This window comes from Physella acuta, unplaced genomic scaffold (assembly GCF_028476545.2).
Source record: "Physella acuta isolate Inbredline_101_S28 unplaced genomic scaffold, ASM2847654v3 ptg000013l, whole genome shotgun sequence".
NCBI classification, from domain to species: domain Eukaryota; kingdom Metazoa; phylum Mollusca; class Gastropoda; family Physidae; genus Physella; species Physella acuta.
This window is the reverse complement of record NW_026731533.1, coordinates 696,965-724,808: the sequence shown is the minus strand read 5'-3', so window position 1 is coordinate 724,808 and position 27,844 is coordinate 696,965. Positions and strand designations below refer to the sequence as shown.

Sequence of the window (27,844 nt, the reverse complement as noted above, 5' to 3'; positions counted from 1 at the left end):
TTATATTTAATAGAATATATATTATTATATATTTATTTATTACATTTGAAAGCAGTAAAACAACCCTAATTATACACAGAGCACCTTGAAGTCTAAGCTACTTGAATTTTCTTTCTCACTCCCATTCTGCAGTCAAAAGCCTGAGATGTGTACAATTAAAAAAAAAACAGTAAGGAAAATAAGCTTTTTCTGTCACAATACTGTTAATACACATTCAACTTGGGATGGCCAAAAAAGTTCTTTGCATATGAAATGTGAAACAAACAAAATTATAACTAGAGGAATGTATTTGAAAAAAATATATGACACTGTCAGGGTCATTTACTTTTTAAAGTAGAGCAGCTTGTTAAAATATTTTTTAAAAAATGGCAGCAGGAAACAAATAAAATTTAAGTTTTGCCTGCATAAGCTGGATGCAGAAAAAATAATCATTCATAAAAATATTTACATAGCCGTGCAAAGAACTGTCTGTGGTGTGTATCATGACCATCTTGTGGTGTGTAATTACCAGACTTGCACAGATGTAGGAAAACACCTTGGAATTTTCAATCGTTGTTTTAAAAAATATGTAGTTAAAAACATGCTTGTTCAATGTCGAGGTCACAACCTTTGAGCTTACTCCAAAAAAATCACAACCTGAGTTTACAGTTTACTACACAGTAATAATTTGAAATACAGCAACTCAAATAATTAGTTATCTTTATGTTCCATTATCTTTATATTTTTATCACATAGTCCCATTCTGTTTTTTCATGTATACAGGCATTCTGTAATAATGGGTTCAACATTGCATACAAACTACGTATTGTACTACATAAAATCTACTTCTAACATGGTCGTACAAAACCTATCAATACACACATAAATAAAGGGACTTTGATTATTTGGAACTGGTGATGACATCAATATTGAACTGTATTTTCATTTACAAAAATAAAATAAAATTAGGAATGTTAATCTTTGTTAATAATCCAAATTTACTTGTGCAAAAATGGAATTTGAAGTTGAGAAATGAAAAATTTGAAATTTATTTTTTAAAAAATCACATGAAATGGAAAAGCACACAATCAACCATTTGCTGGGAATATTGACAAAACATGATCACACTCACTGCAGCAGAATACAGATTCAGGCATTTTACTGTAAAAAACATAAACCTAGAATCATTTATTACTCTTTATCTTTTCTATATTATAAAATTTCAGTGTTCATTATATAATTATATCAATGATCGTACTTAAAAGATTAAAAAATTTGAAGTATCAGTGATTATTAAGTTGTTAGAAAAATGGTTTGTGCAAGATAGGTATAAAATTTTTTTGAAAAAAAAAAAATATTGGAAACATCAGTCTGTACAACAGTTTGAAAATTATTTAAAAACAATTGCTTACAAGTTTTTATGTTCAGTTTATATAACATACGCCTTGACCAAATAAATTCCAATTTAAAAGTCTAAATACACCTGTATCGGTAATCTAATTTTTTCTGCACTCTAAAAAATATCCCTCTCTTAACCCGCCCCATGTCTCCATGCCCTCGAAATGTAAATGCTGCCATTCAACCAAATCACGAAACGGAAATGGAGAAGTAAGAGTGGTCTACATTCCCACGTCAGGCGTAGTGAGTTAACTCCATTTAACCGCTGAATTTGGCAGTAAGAGTGGCTTTCTCCTGCAAAACAGTAAAGAGGTTATTTTAAATTTTAGGTAGGAAAGAAAGAATAATAGTGGATTTTTTAATATTATTTACATTAAAAAGCACAATGTTTTTTCATCCAGTATAATTCATACTATGATTGATGTAAAATAAATCATAGTTGTGGATGTTTTCCTGATATTTTTATTTTTAGTTCTGACTTTATTGGCCAGAATTGTTTACTTGCAGGGTCGACTTGGTCGAGTCGGTAAAACTCATGGTTGCTAAACCGAAAAGTCTCGAGTTCGAACCCTCTGGCAGATGAGGCTCGTTAGCTGGGGACAGCCACTCTTCTAGGAGAGACAACTCCAAAATCAAACAACTGCTGCCTTGTAGTTTGTTCTTGGTTGGACAAAGGCTATGGAAGCAAATCCAAAAAGAAAAGCAGGCTGAAATCGGAGTCAATGGCCTCAATGGCGCAAAACCAGTTGACACGTAATCCTTAATTGTGATGGAAGCATGGTCGAGTCGGCAAAGCTCATGGTTGATAAATTCGAAAAAAAGTCTCGAGTTCAAACCCTCTGGCAGATAAGGCTCGATCCCTCCCAACACTAAAAACGAAGAAGAAGAAGAAAAGAAGTTTACTTGCTATAAGCAGAATTACAACTTACATTGCCAGCTTCATCCAGCAGTTTCCAAACACAGGTTCCAACACCGAATGAGAAAACATCTGCAACCTGTTCGTTATCAGCTGTTGCCCTGTCCTTGGCACCCTTGGCCCATACCTGGGAGAAAGAAACAAGAACATTTTGATATATGAAGATTGTTTTTGTTTTGTCTTAGTTTGTGTTCATGTACCAATCATGGGATTTCTAGACAAATAAACACAAAGTTTATCATTAGTTTATCTAATATTGCTTGCAGTAAATGATAACTTTCCATGAAAATTATCATTGATATTTTTAAAAACAATTATTGCCTCTGTAAAAATTCAAAATATACTTACAGTGTATTGGCGACCAGCTGTCAGTTCCAAATCTTTCAAGTCAACCTCACAAGTGGTCTTTCCACCAGATGTCTTTACCAGTTTCCATCCCTTCAAACTCTGGCTCTAAAGTTTAAAAATAAATAAAAACACATCAGAAATAGAAATAAATTGTGAACATGCTCTAGTCATGTGTAAATGAATACATTGGAAAATTAATAGTAAAGAAAAATTACCTTTGCACGAGCACCTGATGTGGTGTTTTCAATGACAACATTTCCACCACTGTGGTCAAGGCTGGCGAATCCAATAGGACCCTTGGATGATCTCTGGACAGTCAAACTTCCGGTTGATTCTCTCAAAGCTGAAAACAACAATGTTACACTATTATTATGTTCATTTTTGGAAAATTGTTTTTTTCTCTTATAAGCATCTGTTTATGTAGTTTGTGCAGTTATATTTAAAAATTAATAAATACACAGACTAGTAAACAGTTATTTTACACTTGCCACAGTCAAAAGCATGGTACATAAAAAGTTATTGCATTTTAAAACATGAAGTTTCACCGTAACAAATTCTAGGTGTGCTGTAAACTACTGTAAAATAAATAGGCAATGCAAGTGATTGATTATTGATTTAATAATACAAGTCAATATAAGTTTTTCTTTAAAAAACTAGTCTAGCTACACTAATATATTGCATATTTTATTTATATAACATTTTATTTAAGTTATTGGTGTTAGAGATCAAAGATTGGTATTTTCATAACAACAGTGTTTCTCTGTTACTGTTAGAGCTAAATGCTAAAAATGTTAAAGGCTCAATTGTAAACAAAGTGAATAATAAATTTATTGCTATTATTTCAAAGCTTTACTATTGGATGTCAGATACAGCCAGCATTTCAAAATGAGAAATGTAAAATTATTTCCTGAAAGAGTTACTGTGAAACTCCAACATTAAGTTTTCAGAAGAGCATAGTACAAACAGATTGAATGCTAAATTATTTTATTTTGGTGGAAAAACAAGTTGCTGAATTTGGAAATTCTATTTGGTAGCAGAAAAAAAAAAAGATTTGAGTGCAGTCTATAGTCAATAGCAATTAAGTCAATATTAAAATTGAATTTTTAAAAAAAGTAATACTGGTCTGACGTTTTTTATTTAACAAAGATTATCAGGATTAAATTAGTAAAGTTAATAGAGCAATAGCATTTGGTAATTTACTTATAATTTTTTGAAGAACGATTGCGATGAATTAATAAATAATGAAATATATTATATAATATAAAATATGTTAGAATTATTGGGTGCTGTGTGGCTCTGAGGATACAACAATGGAGGAAAAGTGAGAAAAGGCGTTTCAAGCAAATACAATTCATGAGTAATTTAAACTGTTTTCCAGGCTGGGACTTGGTTGATGGAAGAAGTAATTAAAAATCTCGTTAAAAAGCCAGTAAACAATAACAAAAATATTTGAATAATTATTACATCAACGTTTGTAATTATTTTAAATACTGGTAACTTTACAATGCAAACGTTCAATAAGTGTCTTCCATAAAGTCACAACCTGGCAATGTGAAACATTAAATGAAGTTCAACTCATCTTTTTTAAATCCTGATCTTTCCCACGAATGAGATAGAATAGCATCCAATCACCGAGGTACACCCCAAAAAAAATGATGCTCAGATCAATAGTAAACAAAAGCTAAGGAGAATAGGAAAACGCGGCAACTTGTTTTCCTATTCTGTTTCATCATGGAAGTAAATCGAAATGCGAAATCGGCTTTACTTTAATGTTAACTAGATCTATTACCTACTTTAACATCGGGTTTATATCCATTAATCATGTGAAGAGGTTGTATTATGAAAAATAATGCATCCATGAAAAACAAATACACCTCTCATAAAAATATTCTTAAAGGAAATGTGTTTAGATATTTATCTTTATTAGGCCCCTGCCCTAAGTATTAATTTAAATTTAAAACGGAGCATCAGTTTGACGGAATAGGGAGAAATTTGAGTAAAAGTGTAAGAAATAAAAAAATAGTGGGAAAAGAAATCAAAATGGGGTTGTTTTGAGAAAGAAAACTCTAGCTTTACTAAAGTACATTTAATTAGAAAAAAAAATGATTGTACATTTTTTTTATTCGCAGAAGATTGAAGAATGCGAGATTATAATTTATTTAAATACCAGGTAAGCTGCAAGTGCACCTTTTTGACAACTAAACGGGCCAGGTTTTTTAAAAAATTGATATCAAAATAAATAATTAACTGGGATTGGCTATTTTCAAATAGAATTGTTGGCTGAGCTTATTAACTTAATCTAAAAATATATGTTGGTTACTATAAGGCAGTATAAGGCATCATTTTAAAAAAACTACGCCAGTCGTGAATACTAATGAACTTTGACCCACATTTTACATACTTTTATTTCTACCGACGTTTGTCACGTAAGGCAAATACATACAAGTCTGTCTACAAAAAAAAAAAAAAAAAAAAAAAAAAAAAAAAGAATAGGGATTTAAAAAAGGCCGTGTCGACAAAGAAAGAAAAAATTACTACGGTTTATTAATGCCTGTTAATGGAGGAAAGTTACCAGTAATTATTGATTTTTCTAGTCTGGTTTCTTCCAGCTACCCAGAAACGCCTCATTACATAATCAATAATCATGTCTGGTCTAGCGACATTATTGTGCGGATTTTTTTCATTTTATTTTTCACTGTGTTTTATCCTCTAAAGTTTGGTTCGAATTGATCAGACCCTTATTCAACGTAACAATTATCTATATGATTTATTTTTTAAAGACCAAGACCTACTTAAGAAGCATCTAATATGAATGACATGCTCTTAAAAAAAATATCTGTATATGTATGCAGTTTTTTTAACGATTGAAACTAGACATACATTTGCTATTGAAAGGATCTGCTTGAGCAAAGAATAAAAGGTGACGTAAATCCTTGAGCGCACACAAAGAATAGGCCTACAACTAAAGTCAATAAATGAATAAGCCGTCTAGAGATTCACCATTGAAAATAAATCAGATATCCTCCCTTCCACGTTAACGCTTCAAAACTTACGTTCTAACCTACACAATAAGAGTCATGGAGGGAGGAATTAACAAAGATCTATTTCCCACCCCCATTTTTTCAACGTAGACGTAATACTTTCATCTATATTAGATAGGTCCCCCTTTCCCTTCCCCCCACGTCACATATGACATTAGCTACTCTTCACTTTTCAGCGTTAGTTTCGAATAATTTTTTTCGCAATAACCGGAGCTGGCAAAAGGTAAACTCAACACCGAAACACTCCCCTTTAGTTTCGAAAACCACTGTACCGTTTAACAACCCCCTGTTGTTGTTAAAACACGCCCACCCTATAAGTATGGTGCGATCGTGAAGTAGGTGCCCTCTTGTTGTTTAGATGCGTCATACGCGGTTAGCGCCCCTACGTGAACGTGACGCTATTTTATTTTGACATTCAAGTTGAGCCAACGCATCTGTCTTTTTCTGTTCACTTGTGGCTTTCACTCTACGTGACACGGTAATTCTATGCCTACAAGTACAAGCCTACAGTAAAAAATGCTGATGGTTGGAGATTTGTTTTTAAGAGTGCGCGTTTTATATATATGCCTACTTGGTAAATAACACTGTTGGGGGGGGGGGGGGGGAAAGGGGTTGAGGAGGGTACGGCGGGTAGGGTATTTCGATGCGCATGGCTTCGCACAATGTCACCTACACTGTATCTCTAAATCTCTACCTCACTGACTTATCAAGGATGTATCTCTTTTCTTTTATTATATTATTTTTAATGCACGGATGCATCACATTCTACTAGGTTTATATAAAGTTGTATAGTTAATGGATATTTTGAATCCTGCTCAAGAAGCATTAACATAAAAATTTTCCATTAAGAAAATATTCCCTGACCTACTTTTGTTGTTTTGTGACCTACTTATATGATTTTTTTTTTAGAGACTTAGCATATTTTGATATTGATGATTGAATTAACATCAGTTGTCTCTTCTCAAAATAAAAAGAGAATAATCTTATAATCTTATGATTTAATAATATACTTTTGCTATTCAAAATCAGAACACTGCACTTAGTCCTATAAAATAAAACTTTTTAGTACTTTCAATTTTTAGATAAAACTTTATGCTGAGCATCTTAAGTCTTAAAGATCACTAATTTTTATAAAGGTAATTTAAAAAATGTTGACAGGTGACAAGGCAGACTTGGCCTGGGGCCATTCATAAAATTTAGAAAAGCTCAAATAATTTATGCTTGAATGACTTTAGCTTTTAAATTGTTAAAAAGCTTAATGTTTTGTGATTCTTATGTCATTTCTCTGTAATTATCTTTAGTGTTAGTTTTTATAAACAGATAGTAGTGAGGAATATTGATAATTTAAATCCTGCCCAAGAAGCATTAACATTAAAATTTTCCATTGAGAAAATATTTCCTGACCTACTTTTGTTGTTTTGTGACCTACTTATATGATTTTTTTTTAGAGAATTAGCATATTTTGATATTGATGATTAAATTAACATCAGTTGTCTCTTCTCAAAATAAAAAGAGAATAATATTATAATCTTATGATTTAATAATATACTTTTGCTATTCAAAATCAGTACACTGCACTTAAAGTCCTATAAAATAAAACTTTTTAGTACTTTCAATTTTTAGATAAAACTTTATGCTGAGCATCTTAAAGATCACTAATTTTTATAAAGGTAATTTTAAAAATGTTGACAGGTGACAAGGCAGACTTGGCCTGGGGCCATTCATAAAATTTAGAAAAGCTCAAATAATTTATGCTTGAATGACTTTAGCTTTTAAATTGTTAAAAAGCTTAATGTTTTGGGATTCTTATGTCATTTCTCTGTAATTATCTTTAGTGTTAGTTTTTAAAAACAGATAGTAGTGAGGAATATTGATATGTAACCTATTACCAGAGAAGTTTGTTTTTTAATTGGCAAAAAAATTAATTAATTAAGAGTTAATTTTTAGAGTAAGCTTAATTATAATTTTTTTGTTTGTTATATACACTGTTTATCCAATCCCATTTAATTTTAACATGTATAAAACGTGTGCAATTAAAATTAAATATAATTTATAAATTATAATGAAGCTGTTAAATGTCAACACAAAAGGAATATAGAAGATTTTCAGTATTGGTAAATTTTAAAATAGGATTGTATGAATTATGTTTTCATACCTAGTTCATATTCTTCTTCTTTAGTTTCTGGGAACGAAAAGCAACTATGAATATTTTTTTTGGAAATAACAAAATGTAGTGTTTTAGGGTTTTGGGTTTTAGTGTGTAGGGTTTTCAAGTAGGCAAAATGTTACAATTTTCAACCTATTTTGTCACAGTTGTTTTATTATGTGTTTTAAATGCAACACAGCAATCAAAGGGCAGTCACTGTGGATTCTTGCATTTACACAATATAGTATAAATAAAAAGGGCCAACATTTTTGTCTTATGTATATCTTTTATTGTTGGACTTTGCAACATAGCAAAACTGCTTAAAGGAAATAACTCTGTAAATAAAGATCATTTGTCGATAGAAATAAGAAATATAACACTTAACATTGGACAAAAAAGGGTATACATTTTTTTTATGTGTGAAAGCAAGATTTTGTAGTTAAATCAGAAAATAAACTTAAATATGAAATCATCTTCTTGATTGTGGAAAATAATTTCTGATTTCAATTTGAAACTGGGGGAGATACTATAGGTTACATAAGTTATTAGTAAAAAATGTGGTACTTAAATAGTTGCAGTTGTGATTCATTGCAACATTTATTTTATAAAAAAGCTAGTCTCGTTGGTTATTAAATCCACATTTTTAATATTATACTCATAAGTTAAGGAAAACATTAAATGAATTATGATGGTTACAGTAAAGCCGTAAGATATAATGGAAAATATCTAAATCTCTATTATCTAAACATAAGATTGAACAGAAAATGTCTCCAAGTAAATGGAATGTTTAGCAAACAGTAAGCCAGCAACGAAAGTTAAGCAGTTTTTGTATTTGGAATGAACTTGCTAAAACATGTTCATCTCCCTTCACCATTAGAAGTAAACTAATTCTGTTGAAAGTTGTGAGGTTTTAGGCTATTATTATTATTATATTCCAACTGTCAGAACGTTTTTTGAATTTATCACAGAATAAAATAAAAAGGAGCAGGGAAATGACAAGGTAAAAAAACTTGCTCAAAAATGTTTTTTAAAAAAAGTATCACATAATTATACACAATCAATAAGTGATTGTAGTTAGCACTTGTTTGAAACAATGCAAGAAACAACTCACAGCACAGTGGAAAGTGAATACTGACAGATATGATCAGTCAAAGCACATTTGAAAGTTTACTTACCGGAGGTGTAGTCTCCACTATAACAATTCCAGTCAAAGGATTTGTTAGTATGAAGGTGTAACTTGGTTGATTTTTAAACTTCATGTTATCAAGAATCTGATATTTTTTTACCATAATCAATGCCCTTACGCAAATATTGTTTGTGCGAAATAAAAGCTTTTTGTCAGATTTAATCATCCAGCTATTGATTCTTCCATGCAGCAAGGAAGCAGTTGCAAACTACTTGAAATGCATGGTGAAAATCATGCAGTCATGCTGATTTTTCACTCACGCTTAACAGCTCAAGCGCTCAAGCAAAAAATATAAAGTAAATTTCACAACCTTTTTGTTTAAAATTTTAAACCTCATAGTTGGTGGAGGTAAAAAAAAACAACACCCAACTTAACCAGTAAATAAAAAAAAATAGTGTGGAAACATTTTCTGTCCAAGTATTTATGGTACACTAACGTACACATTGTAAGTGGACATTTGTATTTATCACACAAGACTGAACTGAATTGAGTATGAAAGTAGTCTGAAGCAAGACAGATCCAAGCAGTGTAGTAGTAACTATAAAAAACAATTAATAGTACAAGATTAAGAACAAGTATAATAATAAATTGTGAGGACAAAACCAAGAGCCGAGCACACCAGCACCCATGATAGAAAGTACAAAGTACTGATCAACTACAATGGTTAGAAAAGTACAAAGCACCAAACTTCTATTTATGGAACATTATGAAATGCCCATAACACTATAAGTTGTTAAACATATATTCAAAATTTGTTATCATAATGGCAGTCTTTCAAGTAGAAAAAAAAGTTTCTAGCACAAAGATGGCCGAGGCATTAGATTATTCTAACAAAGCTCTGTTGGAAATTTCTATAGTCTAGTAGGAGCTTGTCATTGGACATGTCTTCATCTTGCAGTAATGTTAGTTGGAGAAAATTTAAAGTCTAAAATTGTTAAAATTTCTAAAATTTAGTCACAGCTGGTACAAAATAGACTGCATAGGTTTTTAAACAGTATGCAGGTTTTGATTTTCTATTTGATCACATGGAAAATGTTTCTTCCTCTAAAAAGATTGAAAAGGTTTGCGTAAATTTCTAAGAGAAGTCTGAAGAACAGAACTATGGAACACCGGAGGCTCTCGGCACAACTGGGTGCCATACTAACTAGATGATTGGATGACATCCTTCAGATTGGCGGCTCCTTTTCCTTGTACTCCGATGGCTTGTTCAACGAGTGACCTCAGACCAACCCTGAAACAAGTCAGGGATACTTCAGTCAGATTAGGGCATTCTTACCTCAAATTTCTTATCGTACAAATCTAGGCCTACACTGACTTACCAGTGTAGAAGCAGCTTGCTTTACAAATCGGAGCTAGTATTTTATTTATATTTAAAATGCTTTAATAAAATTTCCCTCTTATATTGTTTAGTTTGAATCCTTTTCAAATCTCTATTACTTAGGATACAGCACTCTTTACTATTCGAAATGAATGTATATCATGTCTTATAAATAGCTATGCTATCCTTAAAATGAATTTACTATTCATCTAACACATTAAAGAAAGTTCAAAATTTGAAGCATGTTTAAAGAAAGAGAAAGTTAAAATGCTGACCTGTGTTCTTCACCCTCCAGCAGCTTCTTGTAGCATGCAATCTCCAGCTCCAAGGACATCTTGGCATCCATCAGGTGCTGCAACTGGGCAAGGACACTCTGGAGTTCGCTCTCCATGGCCTCGCAGTCCTGGTTGTACTTGATTCTCAGCTCCTCCAACTCGCGCTCCAGTTCACTCACTTGACGAGCCAGTTCATCACGCTCAGCTTGGATGGTGGCAAACTGCGGACAAATTCAAGGAGACTTTTATGAGCGGAAATTAAATTTTTTTTTTAATTACATGGACTGCATAATTTAAATAAATATAAAAAAAAAAAACGACAACACATAGCAAAAACAATAGGATTAGTTAAGTATAGCATTATAAATTACCTTGGCAGCAAGATCAGCATAAGCAGCATTCTTCTCCTGGAGTTGACCCTTCAATTTCTTGCACTCTTCTTGGCTGTGAGATAATTGCATGCCATCCTTAACATTGCCGGAGCGCAATTGGTTAATCTGAAGAAAAATTATAAAGTTGATATCGTATGTACATTGACAAAATTCATTAAAATTTACTTCAAAAAATGTTTTTTGTAAAGGTTTCTTTAGTTGTAGTGATGTTGACTTACTTGAGCAGAGTATTTAGCTTCACAGTCTTGTTGGATGATGTCAATCTTTTCATCGTAAGCAGCCTGGATCTCTCTGACGCACTTGGCCAATTCAGATTTCCAGAAGTCAGCATAGTCCATGCCCTTGATCTGGACTGGTTCTGGCTTCATCAACTCATACTAGGTGGACAGCAAAAAAACCAATTGTTAGATACATTGTATACACATGGCCATATAAAATAATTTTTTTTTGTGTGGGTATTAGGTCTACTTATTATAATTATAATATCTGGCAAAAAAAAACCAACTAAAAACAAAGAAACAATAGTTACCTGGTCGAGGAGATCTCTGTAGAACTCAGCCTCTTCAGTCTTAGTCTGGGCAAGACAATCAGCCTCAATGTGAGCTGCTGTCTCAGCATCCAGATCCTAAGTAGAAAAAAACAGTACAAAGTTTTATTTAGTATTTGGCATAAAAAAAATTATGTATACTTAAAATTAATAAAATATAAAATTTATCAAACATGTTAGAACAAGACAAAAAATTTTTAAGGAAATTATATGTATTATAATTATAAGTTACAAATTTTTTTTTTGTTGCCACAAATGTAATAAAAATGTGGTTTAGATTTACAAACTGTAGCACCATTAATTTAGAATTTCTTTTATTTTTATCGATTTCCTTAAGTTTTAAAGCATTGCAAGTTTGAGAAAGTATAAACATGACGTACTGAGCGAAGACGTCTGCACTGTGCTTGGACCTTCTCCAAGAGTTCACGGATCTTAGCATTTTCATCTTCAAGGGAGCCAACTCTGTGTCTCAGGGTCTGGAGTTCTCCCTCGTACTCTCCAATTTGGTTTCCGAAGGTGTCGATCTTCTTTCTGTAGTCTTTGGCTTGGTTCTCTAGGGTAAGAATGCTGAAAAGAAAAAAAATATTTTTTAAAATATTGGTTTAAATTAACTAATACAAAGATTAGAATTTAGATTTTAATAGAGCAATGCAAGGGAAGTAAAATAAAGTAAACGAGTAATTACAATTTACTGATTGCCTCCCTTGGGTTTCATATCGTAAGTAATTGGAGTTAGCCTACTCAACCCAATGGCCGCAAGACTTATGCAGAAAATATTATGTAAATTGTGTGTGTGTGTACGAGTGGGGTGGGTGGAGGGGTGAGAGTGAATGGGGAGGATGTTGAAGGGCGCTCTGAGTATAGCTTTAACATTTTTCATATGGGTAATTATACAACAGTTCTGATTCAAATGGTTAAGTTTTTTTTTAAAAACAAATTTGTTGTTGAACCCACGATAGTATTCAGTTCACGACATACAAGTTACTACTTAAAGAAGAATTTAAAGAAAAGTTTTCTCTTTGCCGGGGTCAGTCCGTACATCGAATATTCCAGAACACGACATTTCCCCCTGTCTTGATATGACGTCAAACGTGCTCACACAGCACTCGAGACTTTATTCCAGAGGGCGCCACCAGCTATCTAATTAGTATTGATTAAATGTCGCTTTTGTTCTTCCCCCAAGCTGGTCCATGCGGAGAAACAGTGAAATATTGTATAGATGGCATCAAGGCTGTTCATCGCAGACTTGGCAGGTGGCTATTTGTATGGCGTCCGGCATACTACAATGGCATTTTATGTCGTACGGTGGCTCCACTTTCATTTTTATAAAAATTGATGAGTTTTTCTTCCATATTAAGTGAGTAAATATTAAAAACTAGTCAGGTCATAATGTTAAAAAAACTGTTTAGAGTTTCGGTCATAGATTTTTTTAAGGTAATGAGTGTTATTCAATTAAGCAAACACAACGCAAGTAAAATTATATTTTATGACCAGAAGGTAAATGGAAAAGAAAAAGACGAATCGAGCTCGTTGAGAAGATATAGGAAAAAGTAACTCTAGACTACTCGATTCGCCCGGAAGCCTAGGTGTCAATCTTGACATGTCTAGGCCCTAGTGGTGATGTATTATCGAAAACATTCCTACACATACCCCCTCCCACAGGCAGCACAGGGCTGTCGTGTTGAACACACCTAGCCAATCACGCAATTCTCCCATTAGCTGGTTAGAAAATAGAATTCTAAAGTAGCAATGACATGTTTTTTTTGGCCGATTCAAGAGTTTCCGCCCGGCCCGTTCACCTTTGACCCAGACTAGCTAATATCTAGCCAGACAAAATCAATAACTCCTTGCCAAGTCAGCGTGGCTTCTCTGTGTCTCGAAATAGCCTAAACTTAGCGATCGTTGGCATCTGGTGGCCGATCATGGCGTTTGTGTATCTTTATACCAAAATGTAATAGTCGTTTACATTATTATAGGTCTACAGTTAGGCATGCAGAAGTGAGCTGAAATAGTATAGGGTCCACTTATAACGATATAGAGTGCAATGGTGTTTGCTCCCGCCATTAAAGTTTCTGATTTATTATATTGCACAACCAAGTTCAAAAATAAATTTCTCGCATCTTTGAATCTCAATAACTATACTTAAAAGTAAAATTATTCATCGCCGATTAAAAAGTGACAAGCCCATTGCAAATAATCACCACCATCTCGCCATTGTGTACATCAAAAGTACACCGCGTACAAGAATGTGCAGGAACATTTGTGCAAGGGGGGGGGGGGAGAAAATCGATCAAAAACTTGCCGTGTGACACAATGATCCGATAATATCTCGGCTGTTTGTGAATATCTCAGCGTTTAACTAGGAATTGCGGGAATGTATAAGTACGCCTGTATGTGTGTATGTATGAGTGTGTGTGTACTTGTGTAGGTGTGTGTGTGCTTGTGCTTGACAAGAATTTAGCCCAAGATTTACATTTTTTTTTAAAACTTTGCGGTAGGTTGACATTGATGGCTGGTGTTACACCTAACAACAGGAAGCCCGGTTCATTAGACTGTTGGGGGGAGGGGGGGGGGGGGTTAAAAAGTGGAAGAAGGAGTCGTGTTAAGAAAGGGGATCGGGGTGGGGTGTGGGGAGGAGAAACAATCAACATACATTTATATTCAGCGTTGAAACTAAACAGAGTTTATTTAAAGGAAATTACTTTTAAAACTAATCAATTAATGAGTAATAAATTATGTTTTATAAACTAAGTAGACCGATTCAGTTTGCTATAGTGTTACCGGATTTGCACAAGTTTAAAACGCTCGCAGCTATGGGGATACGAGACAAAACGATGACACAATGTATGTAGTTTTACGCGGACATCTGTCATAGGTGGGGACCCCCCGCTCCTAGACACGGCTAGTGAAAAACCACCTGTTGCCTAAGTTGTGCCCCCCCCCCCCCGGGGCCGTAAAGAGTGGGATTTTGTGAAGTGTGCATCACAATTCAAGTGGCTGCATCTAGCAACGGTGTGACTGATAAAAAATGTGCACGGGAAAAAAAAACAACTAACGATTAGCGAAACAAAACAAACACATTATGCTTGAGTCATGTTGGACTCATCCCAACTCTGCGGGCGGCGATGACGTAATCAAACAGACGTTGACCGCGAGTGAAATACTATACGAAAATTATACTTTTAAAAGTATATTCACTAATGGAGACATCTGGGAGAACTATTATGTTTAATGGGCGGCTAGCTTGATGATTCATCCAATAGGCTGCGTGCGCCAAAATATTAATTAGAAGCCCTATGATAATGCTTAACGGCTCAACCGAAAGTTCAGGAATGTACCCCACACGCCCATTCAATTTAAAATGTATAACTTTTTGATTACCACGAGATATCGCGGAGAATATAAAATCATAAATTTATTGTGTAGTATTAGTAGTAAGTCTGCACAAAACGAGTTACGTCTCCAATTAGTGGCCAGGTTTCACAGACTCGTACATTAAACTTTTTTTTTATCTTGCCGGCTTGTCAGACAGCTCAACTTAAGTCTTTTATCAAATCTTACGTTCAGAACAGTTCAGGCTGTCATACCCCGCTTTATTTAAAAAAAAAATTGTACGGGTAAGTGTGTTTACTTATGTCCTCAACAAAGCAAATAGTGCCGAGAAAAAAATATCCTCCTCAGCGATCTCTTAGAATCTTAATCTTAAAATTTTGTTTGCTAAGCCTTATCACGTGGTACACTGGCAACTTCAAACAGGGACGCCACCCCCCCCTCCCTCCCCATTCCCTGCCATAGTTTGTCTTGTCGCGAGAGTGTACACATACATTTGACGTCATGTCAATGAAATATTGAGATGAAAAAGGGAACTCTTCAAGTTCTGGAGAATACTGTAAGTTTGATCAAGTTTATGAAAACAGTAACAAAATTGTTCAAAGGAAAAATACGAAATAAAACTGAAAAAATAAATTACTAGAGATTACCCACTAATATACCATAGCCATCCTCTTTACACAAAACTTCCATATTTTCAAATGGTATTTTCTACATCTAGTTTTGATTTCTAATTGTACCTTGTACTTTAGTGTAAGGTTTTCAGTAACATGTATATCAAAATTTATATACTCGAGTAGGCCTATACAAATGTAACATTAAGTAATGAATAGCATTTCTAAATGCAACCACACGCAAAACCCATGGAGTAGTCGAATACGTTTATCTTGTTGCGAATCTACAAAAACATCGAATACGGTTATTTATGACGCTACAAATCATTCAGAAGAGTGACCCGTTTCCGGTTTATTTATCAACCTACGCCAGTATCGATCTTTGGTATACGCGAGAATGTGTTGCGATTCTTAAGTCTTTCTTATGCCCCCCTCCCCTCCCTTAACCAACACAGAAATAAAACCAGATGATACCATGTGTCGCAGGGGGGGGGGGGGGAGACGATATTCAGGTCAGTGATTTGACGGACGTCAAAAACATGCCACGTCACGAACGTAGATCTAATCAGTCATGCAGAGCCGAAACAGGGGTAAATTTAATTAGCACTTATTAACCTCCATCCCCCCCCCTTCGCCCACGTCCAGGTAACGTGCTGTAACAGTAAGAAAGTTAACATTAGGGATAGGTTGTAGGAGGCTTCGTGAATAGGGATTATAGAACGTTGTGTAGTGACGAGAGGGGAGATAACACACCCACACTGAAGAGGATCTAATTAGTAGTTTTAATTAAAGGGTCAAAGATGAAATGGTATAACGTCTGTAGGTGTGTGGGAGCCATTCCCTTTTATCTCTTGTGTGCAGTGGCGTAGCCAGGATCGTCTCATGGGGGGGGGTTCAAATTTTTTCCAGCATTTTATATATATATATATATATATATATATATATATATATATATATATATATATATATATATATATATATATATATATATATATATATATATATATATATATATATATATATATGTGTGTGTGTGTGTGTGTGTGTGTGTGTGTGTACATATGCATGTGTAAGTGCGTGCGTGTAAAGTATTGGTGGCTGGTGACAATAGAAACTCGTGGGTGCCACCGACTAACTTATCTTAGTATTAGCTATTGTTTTGTAACAAGTAACACATGTACACTATCGTAAAAAAATTATAAAAATCAAATTTCCATCATTTTCAGCAGTTTTCTCCAACTAAAAATTTCCTTGTCGGCCGCAAAATATTAGAGATTCTATTATGGGCGCTAATCTTAAACGATTTTCTTGAATTTGTTGACTTATGATAAATTTAAGGAGATTTTAATAAGTTAATTTTTTTTTCTCCATCACCGATTTACGATTTTGGGAAAGTAAAATTGCTCTTTTATGATACTCACATTGCTGGTGCTCATTAAACTTGTCTGTTGCCTTTTTCCAGTTTGAAAATGAAATTTTTGATAGCTTATCCATAGGCTGACTACCTACACCACGATAATTCAAACTAATCAAAACACAATATTTGCAAAATGCGCCATCAAGTAATTTGGAATAAGTCAACCAGTTCCACCTAAGTAGCCACAAATATTGAAACTTTAAATTTCTTTGTCCGCTTGCTGGAAATTTTAAAAGTTCATCAGGACGCCAGATGTTTTCTAATAAATACAACCGTGTATCGTCTGTTATAACTCCTTTGATAAAATTGCCGATATCATTTGCGTAAGAAACAGTCGAAGGTGCTGAATTTATGGAAATTTCTTGATGTAATGTACTTTGAAAAGCAATAGTACCATCTTCATTTTTATCATTTTCAGTTTTACTTTTCTTTGTAAAGAAATCAGTTAATAAAGTAGTTTTTAATTTCCTTTTTCCTTCCGCCATCATTAAAATGAATTTAAATTGCTTGAAGTAGTTAAAAGATACACATTAAAACACGACTATACGAAGAAGAAAGCAAATTATTATTGGTCTTCTATTCTGTCTAAATTGACTACTGTAGGTTCCTGGCTTTACATCTATATTTAACCAAATACGCAGTTTTTTTTATATAGCCTACCAACACAAAGTTTTGTGTCAACAATTGTGGGTCAAGCCCACGCCTTCCTGCCAGATGTGCATCCGGTAGTATTTTATAATTGATACGTACCAATATTCATCCCACCCTCACCCCCTTTTACACCCCTTAACTGATAACCTTGTTCAGCTTTCCCTTCGCCTATTGCGACCCTGAGTGTTTGTTGTTTAAGCACTGAATGATAGCGACACAAGTCCATCGTCGTCAATAGCTGTAACTTAACGTAAAGGATTGTCATTTTGAAGGTTCTACCCCCCCCCCCTCCCCTCACCCCTGCCTACTCCTCCCTCTGCCATCTTTATCATTTTCAGTTTACTTATCTTTTTAAAAATTAAGTGAAATGAATTTCAAATGGTTTGAAGTAGTAAAAACATACACATTATAGAACCTCAATGCGAATAATAATCAATTCCTTTGTTTGTTTTTCATTTCTAGACGCTTTCCGATTGCACTACAATCATATTAGACAACAAAGGCCTACCCACGTAGCCCACCCCTCCCTTTCGACACTCCTTAACTGATCTAACCTTGGCCAACTTTCCCTTGGCCTACTGCGTTCCAGATTATTATACTTTACTTTAGCGCGATAATAAAATTCATAATTAAATTCTACAGGCAATTCTCATCACAATGATATACATTGTTGTTCTAGAGGCTGCCAGGCTTAAGTGTTTAGTGTTTAAGCCCTAAACAATATTGACACAAGTCAATAGCTATAGCTTAACGTAAAAAAGTAGTCATTTTGGGGGTCCATGGGGGGGGGGGTTATAACCCCCCCTAACCCCCCCCCCCCCTGCCTACGCCACTGCTTGTGTGTAGACTACGCTAGTTTATATATAGGCCTAGCCTAAAGCGGTGTAAAACTACGCCAGTAGTTGGTAGTTTGTTTGAATGAGGGGACATTACTCTAGCGATCAGGTACGAATGGAAACAGAATATTTTGTGACCTATTTTATTTCAGCATCTGTCAAACAGATGTTGGCTGATCGATAACTCACACAGCAGGTACTACTGGAGAATTCGCTTGAATAAACACAACACACTACACACACAGTCACACGAATGTACACAGCATGATAAACACACACATCAAGCAACAAATAATATACAAAAAACTTCCTAGGCTAGTTTTGTGTTGAAGTTATTTTAGTTTTTTTACTTTAAAAAATGGAATAAAATAGTTGTCATGTGACCTTCAGCTCAACCACGTGATGACTAAAAATACACCTCCACCTAAAACGAACAATGGCGTCACGTCCCAAACAATGCAATAACTTAGCAGGTTAAAAAAAACCAGCCCAGAAACAGCGAGGTTATTTTTACACGTGTGGCCTCGTTGTCATGGCGGTCGCACAAACTTGACGGGATAGCCAGATCTCTAATCCACCGGCGGATTGGATTACTGTGGATCTCGGTACAGACACACCTATGTCTGGCTTGCTGTGAGTCTCCCTGTAGTCAAACCTATGTCTACCAGCAGACTGTTGGTCTCGCTGTAGACAAACCTCTGTCTAGCGGCAGACCGTGGGCCTCCCTGTAGAAAAACCAATGCCTGCCGGCAGACTGTAGGTCTCTGTGCTGATAAAGCACAGCCATTTTTGTACAGGATAATTACACGCGAAGATTTAAGTCTTACACAAATCGATAGTACCCATGTGAGAAACAGCAGGGAAAAATCGAAAGGAAACTAGGAATCTTGATTTGATATTTGCAAAACCAAGCATTTCGTTTTGGTTCGCGGAATACATCTTACATATTGCATGAGATATTTGAGTAGATGTATATAAAAATAGATCTATTTATGCTTTTCAAACTGCACTGTGACACGTTGTATCGGTGATAAGGGGGAGAGAAGCGAGGGAAGATCAAACGATACTCAAGGCATTGTGAATTGTGTTGAACCTGTACACGCGTCTTCTATAGATCGATATACATCTATCCCCCTCTCCTCCCCAGCTAGACGACGTCACTAAGACCACCCCCACCCCCTACCCAGCCAGACGATGACCCTGAGACTATCGCCCTCTGACACACGAAGCATTGAGAAGATCGATAATTCAAACAATGAAGGGCAGGGTGGGTGAGTAGACAGTTGTCTAATCCTGAACCTACACAGCTACCATTTACTATTGGATGATCGCTGGTGGGGTGGGGTATCAGAGGTAGGTGGGAGGGGGGAAGTGGGGGGGGGGGGTACGTACAGTGTATACCCGGTAAAATAACAGCTGTGGTTTATAAGTTTAAGCAAGTACAATAAATGAAAATATAAAAAAAAGTGTTTTAATTGTAATTTGACTTTCAAAGCTGTGTTGTGATTAAAGTAAAAAAAGTCCAACATTCAAAGCCACACGACTTTAGTGCTAGTTGGATAAACGTAAGTAAAATAATAATAAAGAGAAAAATAGCAAGCAGTATCTGAGAGGAACATGACTAGAAATCTTTAACAGCAGCGAAGCTTGGAACTAGAGATTGATTTCTGCTGTCTTGGCATTTGAGACATTTCCTTCCCCTGCCTAAAAAAAACCTAAAAAAAACCCCCAACAAGTCAATAGACCCCCTAAACTTAACCTGTTACGTCGTGTTGTGGGTCAGATGTCACAACCCCCAGCCACTCTGAGAGATTTAATAGACCATAAATGGACCATAAAGATTAGAGCCAACTTGACGAACATTGTATCGATATCCGGCTCTACTTTCTGTCGCGGTTGGTTTGGCCACACGACAACCCAGGAAAAGATAACCCTGGTGGCTTTGTGTCAGAATATTGATTATGTCTATCAGCGTTCTCTCCCCTGACACCCCCCCGCCCCCTTCTTCATATTTCTCAAAACGTCTGGATATTTTTGTCCTCGCGATCTTTTTTTCATGAAGGAAATTGTTAATTGGAATGCAACTCTGTACAGTAAAAAAAAAAACAAAAAAAAAACCTCAGTAAATAAACTCTGTCTAGTAAAATAGATTGACTAAAGGAAATCTCATTTACCCTGACTAAAAATACACCCCATTTTTAACAGAATTGATTTTTTTTTAACACGAATCTTATCTTCGGTCAACACGGAGACAGCATCCGTGCCGATAGCCATCGAAGGCTCTGTTGACATTTTCGAGATACGGAGGAATCAAATAAAAGGTCAGCCTGCCCCTAGATGAGCCCTGGGGTATTATATCTCCTCTGAACCCTGAGAACTCATTCTAAAAAAAAAATACGTCCTGCATTCGAAATTTGTTTCGCTGCCATAAAAAAAAATGGTAATTTTAAAATAAGTTCATTTTTTTTTAAAACTTAAAGGTCGTTTAGCGTGTAAAAAGGGGACAGCAATGTGTCTGCATGTTACGTGTAAAATTAAATAAAAACAAAACAGCTAACACACACACACACACACACACAAGACCGTGTGACGTCACAGCGGAAGTCGGGACGAATGTTTGGTTGGGAGAGTTTTTTTGCCAACAAGATCATGTTGACGTTGGGGTGTGTGTCAGTTGACGGACTGGGGGGGGGGGGGGGGGGGGGGGAGGAAAGAAGCGGCTCTTGTATTTTGGTATCGATTTTCCTTTTTTGCGCAATCCTTGGAGACGCTAAGAATAGATGAGCTAGCAGGTTTCAGACGAGGCTGTGCTGAGTCGTCAAGTATTCGTTGGTAGACGGCTGTGTTGTTTTGATAAAAACGTAGACGTTGTGTTTTGCTTTCCTACCCGGCAGATTATAAAGTAGGAAGTAACCGACACTAAACCAAGGGAAGTAACCGATATTAAAATAAGGGAAGTAACTGACATTAAAATAAGGGAAGTAACTGACTTTAAAATAAGGGAAGTAACCGACATTAAAACAAGGGAAGTAACCGACATTAAAACACCTGATACAGCGAGGCCGGGTAGAAAGATCCGCTTCCATTAGCCGTAACAAAAATACCCGGATGTTGACAGAGTCACCGTCCGATGACAGTGTGCAATGTCAAGGTCGAGTTCAGGAAGACACCATTTTGTCGTCTGCTTGAAATGTGCTTTACGTGCGGTTTGAAAAAAAAATAACTATTCCCCCCTAGTTGTGATGTGCTATGTGGTGTTGTGTAGGGGACACGTAACAACAGGGTTAAAGGTTACGTCGGATGTAATGATTCCAGTCTACAGTGGATTAGGTCATAGAGCCGACTACACGAATGTCAGGCAACTATGGTAGTGGGTATTGTCATACGGCCCCACTTTAGACACCATAGGTGTGTAAACACCACTGTAACACCACTGGTGACACCTCCGATTCAACAATAGCTTAAACTTAAACCCTCAATTTATAAGGACATGTGATCCCACTGATTGAAAAAAAAAATCACATGTAATCGAAAAAAAAACAACACATGTAAGCCCACTGATAAAAAAATCCCAACTGTAATCATACTGATTAAAAAACCACCTGTGATACCATTAATTGAACAAACACCTGTTTTCCCACCCCCTGAAACACTACATGTAATCCCAAAATCCACATCGATATCCAAAACACCACGTATAACTTCACCATCCAAAACACCACGTATAACAACACCATCTAAAACACCACATATAACTTCACCATCCAAAACACCACATATAACTTCACCATCCAAAACACCACATATAACTTCACCATCCAAAACACCACATATAACTTCACCGTCCAAAACACCACATATAACTTCACCATCCAAAACACCACGTATAACAACACCATCCAAAACACCACATATAACTTCACCATCCAAAACACCACGTATAACAACACCATCCAAAACACCACGTATAACAACACCATCCAAAACACCACATATAACTTCACCATCCAAAACACCACGTATAACAACACCATCCAAAACACCACGTATAACTTCACCGTCCAAAACACCACATATAACTTCACCATCCAAAACACCACATATAACTTCACCATCCAAAACACCACATATAACTCCACCATCCAAAACACCACCATTCCGTTCACACCGCCACACCGCTATTCGCCGGCTCTTGTGTGTGCAACCAACCATGACTATGACCTCCCAAAGATCCCGTCTAACAAGATCCCCTCCCTCTGCCCCTCCCTACCTGCTGGTAATATTTGGTAAAACTTACAAAACAGACAAAAGCAGACGGACGGGTTATGCTCCGCCGGCTTGACGTAAATCCACCCCCCCCTCCTTATCGGACGGCTTTCCTTTTTTGGTGTGTTCATTCAAGCGAGGAAGATACACTCATGGCCCGGATTGGTTGACGTACGTGTGACGTGTCAGGGCAGGAGACCGTCCCGTCCGCAAACACCAAAGTCAACAAATATACTTGCTTACCCAGCATACACCTGGCACGCCTTGCCCACACTTACATATACAGCATACATTTTATACATATGCCCTCATGGCCTACTTTATATCCTAACATGGCATACACCATAAGCTCATATACACATATTTACATACACATTATATATATATATATATATATATATATATATATATATATATATATATATATATATATATATATATATATATATATATATATACCAAGTATAGGCATCCTGAATTAACATGCACGTATACCTCCTTACCTACCATCTTATCTTAACCCTCCCACCCACACTGTCCCCCCCCCCCCCCCCCCCATCCCCAGCCTATTCAACATCTGATGACCATCATTGCATTATCCAGAGATACACAGACAGAAAAAACTCCCTGACCTCTCAACTGTGACCCTTATCGATTAACCTTCAGTCTTTAACCTTCATATAAGGGTCAGCACCTTGAACCATTGATTTCGGCTTATCGAATGTAACATCCAATTAGAATCGATCGCATTACAGCATTGCTAGGCTCTAGGTGCGACACATTGCTATGAATTTCCACTTGCAGGGGAAATGTTCTGGATTAAACTTATGAATAACAACCTAACATGTCAGATATCAATAACTCTCCTTTGGCAAGTCCGACATCTTGGTGTTTTCGTGGGATTTTTATCTGACAAGCTCGATCAACAGATCTATTTATAGTACATTGAAATCCCTTGCATTCATTACTGTTCTTTAGTCCGCTTGCTTGTGTTCGATTCATTCAATGATTTCCCCCCGTCATTTCAATCATTGATAAAAGCCAACCAGGCAAGTCGGGTTATTCACACTTGGCCGACTAAGCGAGTTGTGCCTGGTCATGCCGGCTGAAAGCACTTTATGGTGCCGGTAAATTCTGCTGCTCCAGCAGCCTACAGCAGAAGGCACAAGGCTGAGAAAGGTCGCAGAAATATGGCGACCATAAAATATAGTCCAACTGAATTACAATTTAAATCAACCCAAATTATAAACTATAACGACCCTAAGTTATACAATTTTATAAATTATAGCGACCCCTTAATATAACTTTAAAGACATTATAGCGACACCCAAAGACAATTTTCTTCAATACAAAATGTGTCTGATTAGTCATTTATTTACAAATGACCAGAATAAATGCAAGTCTTTACATGTTAAGTTTGAACCATTTCAACAAACCCTTTAGTAACACACCTCAGTCCCTGGAGCTACAACCAGTACCTTATAAGGGAAACTTGCTGAAGATTTTTTTTACTGTAAAACCCTAATAGACCATTTATTAATGCTAGTGAGCAAAATAGTCAACATTTAAGTCCAGGTTATCACTTTATCCGACTTAGTTATCACAATCTCTTTACACATGTTCTGTTTGTGTTTTCCATCAAACCTTAGTCTCGCTACTGTGCTAAGCACACGTAGACTCTCGCTACTGTGCTAAGCACACGTAGACTCTCGCTACTGTGCTAAGCACACGTAGACTATCAAATGTTGAGAGAAAAGAACACACCAATACTGAAAGAAAATTTCCCCATACATTGCCTGCAACAGATGTGGCGTCTAGAGAGTTAATTAAATATTTTATTAGATTTACAATCGGAGAACTACAAAGAATAAATCAAGATTGGTGTGGTTTAATATTGATTTTATCGCTAAGAGTGCTTGGAATAGTGGAGCACAGTGATAATTCAACTTATAGTTGAAGATGTTCCAAAATGAGAACAATATACTGTAAGGGGGTTAACATAAATAGGGTGCCATTACGTCTAAGGGAGTTTGGATCCTGTTGTGCTATGCTATGTTTATAATAACCATATCATATCTTAACATGTGCTGTCTACACTAATTAATTTCTTCGTTAAACAATCTTGTCTTTACAATATAATATGGTTTATTTTCTAAGCTGCATTATGCTATCTATATGATAACTATTTCCTGTGTTTAACTGCTCTCATAAGTATTTTCTATGTTATTGTTAAAGTGTTCCATCTATACAATAAATATTTTATGCAACTATTTTTGTGTGGATTTGTGTCGTTCTTGTTGAAATAAAACCACATACTTATAAGGTATTAAAGTGAACAATGAAAACACCTAAAGTGTGAAATGCTAGCCCGGATGTAAGGAAACAACCTGCTGTCGTAGGGGGTTAGTTCACACCCCCAGCAGCCGACAAACCGGTTTAATGTTTCACCTCAGCAGACGGCTAAATGGGAAGATGACCCGTAGGTCACATTTGTGTCTGCTGAGGAATTTGTCATGGCGAGAAATGATAGAGATTTTATAACATGCTGAAGACACGGTGGACTTGTTATGCTTAGTTGGTTGTAATAGGGAATCTTGTATACAGAAATATTAAAAGGTGGGGGGGGGGGCAGTTTCAGTGGATCTCTTGAAGGTTATAAGGGTAAAGTGTTTTCTTTGATCAATGTACATGTAAAACTAGTAATGTATGGTAACAGATAGGCTGTACTATTGTTGAATTGTTTTGTAATGGTAAGATCTATCTTTGTTGTGTTTTGTGCTGTCGGGGGGGGGGAGGGTTGTATCTTTGTTGTGTATTTTGTTGTGAGGGGGAGGTTGGACCTTTGTTGTGTATGGTGATGTCAGGGGGGTGGGTGTGCATCTATCTGAATTGTTTTGGGATGGAAAGAGCTATCTTTGTTGTGCATGGTGTTGTGAGGGGAGGGATGTAGATGTTATATCTTTGTTGTGTATTGTATTGTTATGGGAAGGATGTAGAGGTTGTATCTTTGTTATGTATTGTGTTGTGAGAGGAAGGAAGAGGGAGGAGTTGGATCTTTGCTAAACTGGGAGCTAAAGAGCTAGACTGGGAGCCAAAGAGCTAGACTGGACACGCCCATTCTGTGTTTAACAGGAAATTATGTCCATAACACGAACAGCAAACATCGACATAACTTTGTGGGCGCCAGTTTACCTTTGTGGGGGAGGCAATTTATTTTTAAACACATGTAAGTTTATAGTTTGCTGCACTGTGGTAAATAAAATCTGCTTCTACCGTTTGTTATGAGGTGTATATATATATTATAAAGTATGCTTCTACCGTTTGTTATGAGGTGTATATATATATTATAAAGTATACTTCTACTGATGGAAATTTAGGGGCTGATTTTTATTTTGGGAGCTATGGAACTGGAATAAGACTAGCTTTACAAGGGTAGATAATTTGATAAATCTACAATAGGGGAGACAAATCAGCTAATGTAAAACATTGATGTATTAACGTAAGAAGTAGTGAGCATAATTGAGCACGGGGGGGGGGGGGGGGGTACAAGAATATTTTACTTCCATTGCATTGCCAGACGGTGAGAGAGTGAGTGAATGTAACTTACATTTCGCGCTGGGAGGCGATCTCATCCTGAAGGCCAGCGACCTTGGCCTCGCTGTGTCCCTTGGAGACGCCTAGCTCGTCGATGACTTTACGTGCCTGTCGGAGCTCGTTCTCATAGGCGGCCCTAATGGGCTCGAAATCTTCGGTTTTCCTGTTGCGCAGAGCCTCGTTCTCAGCCTCCAACTTCTTGACCAGGGCGTCCAGGAAGTGAACCTTTTCGATGTAGCTGGCCAGACGCTCGTTCAGGTTCTGCATCTCGCGTTTTTCCTTCTCGCGGTTTCCCTTGAAGTCGGTGATCCCAGAGCTTGACAGCTGCTGGTAGACCCCGGGGGAGATGGAGTTGCGGACATTGACGCTGCTGGACCTGGAGGAGTAAATTCCGGAGCCACGGGTCGCCCGGGGGTCGGAACGGGTGATGATGATGTTCCTGGACTGAATATGGCTCTGGCGGCCTCCTTGTTCTTCTTCTTTCTTCTGCATCTTGAGAATTCTGGTTTTAACGAAGCGGGTTCAGAGAAATATAAAACTCGTAAGTTCCAATAAAGCAAAGCTTTAACGGTCCTTGAATGTTTTAACTTTCCTGGAAAACGAAGACAAAAAATATATTTTAATTATACACAATAAATAATTACAAAACCTACACAAGAAATAATTTAAATCACAATCAAATACACGAAAAAAAATTGTGAAATAAAGTGGATATATACTTTAGCTGTGGTTCGCTAACTAGCCGGCCGGCGAGATAGCAAAGAGAGAGAAACGTGCGTGCTTGCGAGGAGAGTAGCAAGGGACGAATGCGACGACTGGGGACGCGAGGCTAGGTTTTTACTTGTCGCACCCTCGCTTTCCTGCCGGGCCACGACGGGATCCGAAACCTGTTGGACTAGTTCTCCACGGCTATTTTCATAGCGTCATTTTAATGACAATGGCCTAGTCTGGCTGCATAGCTAAACGGCTCGGGGGTAGAGCCGAGTGTGGAGGAATGAGGTGGCTCTAATGGAACTGCTGGTCTGTCAGTTTTTCCTCTCTGTGATAGATTAAATTAGATTTACGCATGTCACAAAAGGTCACAGAAACATTGGATCACTGAGTAATATTGTCACCACCGTACCTGTATGTTGATATATTTTTGTTTGGATATTTTCCGCCTTGATGGCTGTTAATTTTCTGTCCATTCACTCAATTTTTTTCGTTTAATTCATTCAAGAATCCAACCCTAAACACAGGTTTATATAGGCACCTTTATCATTCTTTCCTCTGTGCTGTAAAAATGTTATGGGCTAAGTTAGATTGTTGAACTTTTAACACATTTTTTTTACCATTAAGCCTAGTTTAATAATCCTACATAAACGATGCTCACGGTATTTTTACGGTCCGTGGATCTAAAACAAGACTGTAGCAGAAATTCATATATATATATATATATATATATATATATATATATATATATATATATATATATATATATATATATATATATATATATATATACATATATAGTAAGCAGTATTTCTTCTTGGATTTAAGGCTTTATGTGAAATCTTGTCTAAAGGTGCTGGGAATGAATCTCTGGAACAA

General features: G+C 36.3%; 1 protein-coding gene across 2 annotated transcripts; it reads right to left on the bottom strand.

Moving 5' to 3' along the window:
- LOC131935883 (retrograde protein of 51 kDa) lies at positions 1-27,129 on the bottom strand. Of its 2 annotated transcripts, XM_059292613.1 has the most exons (13): positions 26,974-27,129; positions 26,268-26,846; positions 11,927-12,113; positions 11,529-11,624; positions 11,218-11,376; positions 10,979-11,104; positions 10,608-10,828; positions 10,160-10,245; positions 7,838-7,864; positions 2,857-2,984; positions 2,642-2,746; positions 2,307-2,420; positions 1-1,671 (listed from the first exon to the last, which is right to left on the bottom strand). In XM_059292613.1, the coding sequence occupies exons 2-13, from the start codon at positions 26,744-26,746 to the stop codon at positions 1,636-1,638; spliced, it is 1,764 nt and encodes a 587-aa protein (XP_059148596.1). In that variant the 5' UTR covers positions 26,747-26,846; positions 26,974-27,129; the 3' UTR covers positions 1-1,635. The 2 variants fall into 2 exon arrangements, with proteins under 2 accessions (XP_059148596.1, XP_059148605.1); XM_059292622.1 differs by lacking the exon at positions 7,838-7,864.
- Between the last annotated feature and the right edge of the window lie 715 nt (positions 27,130-27,844).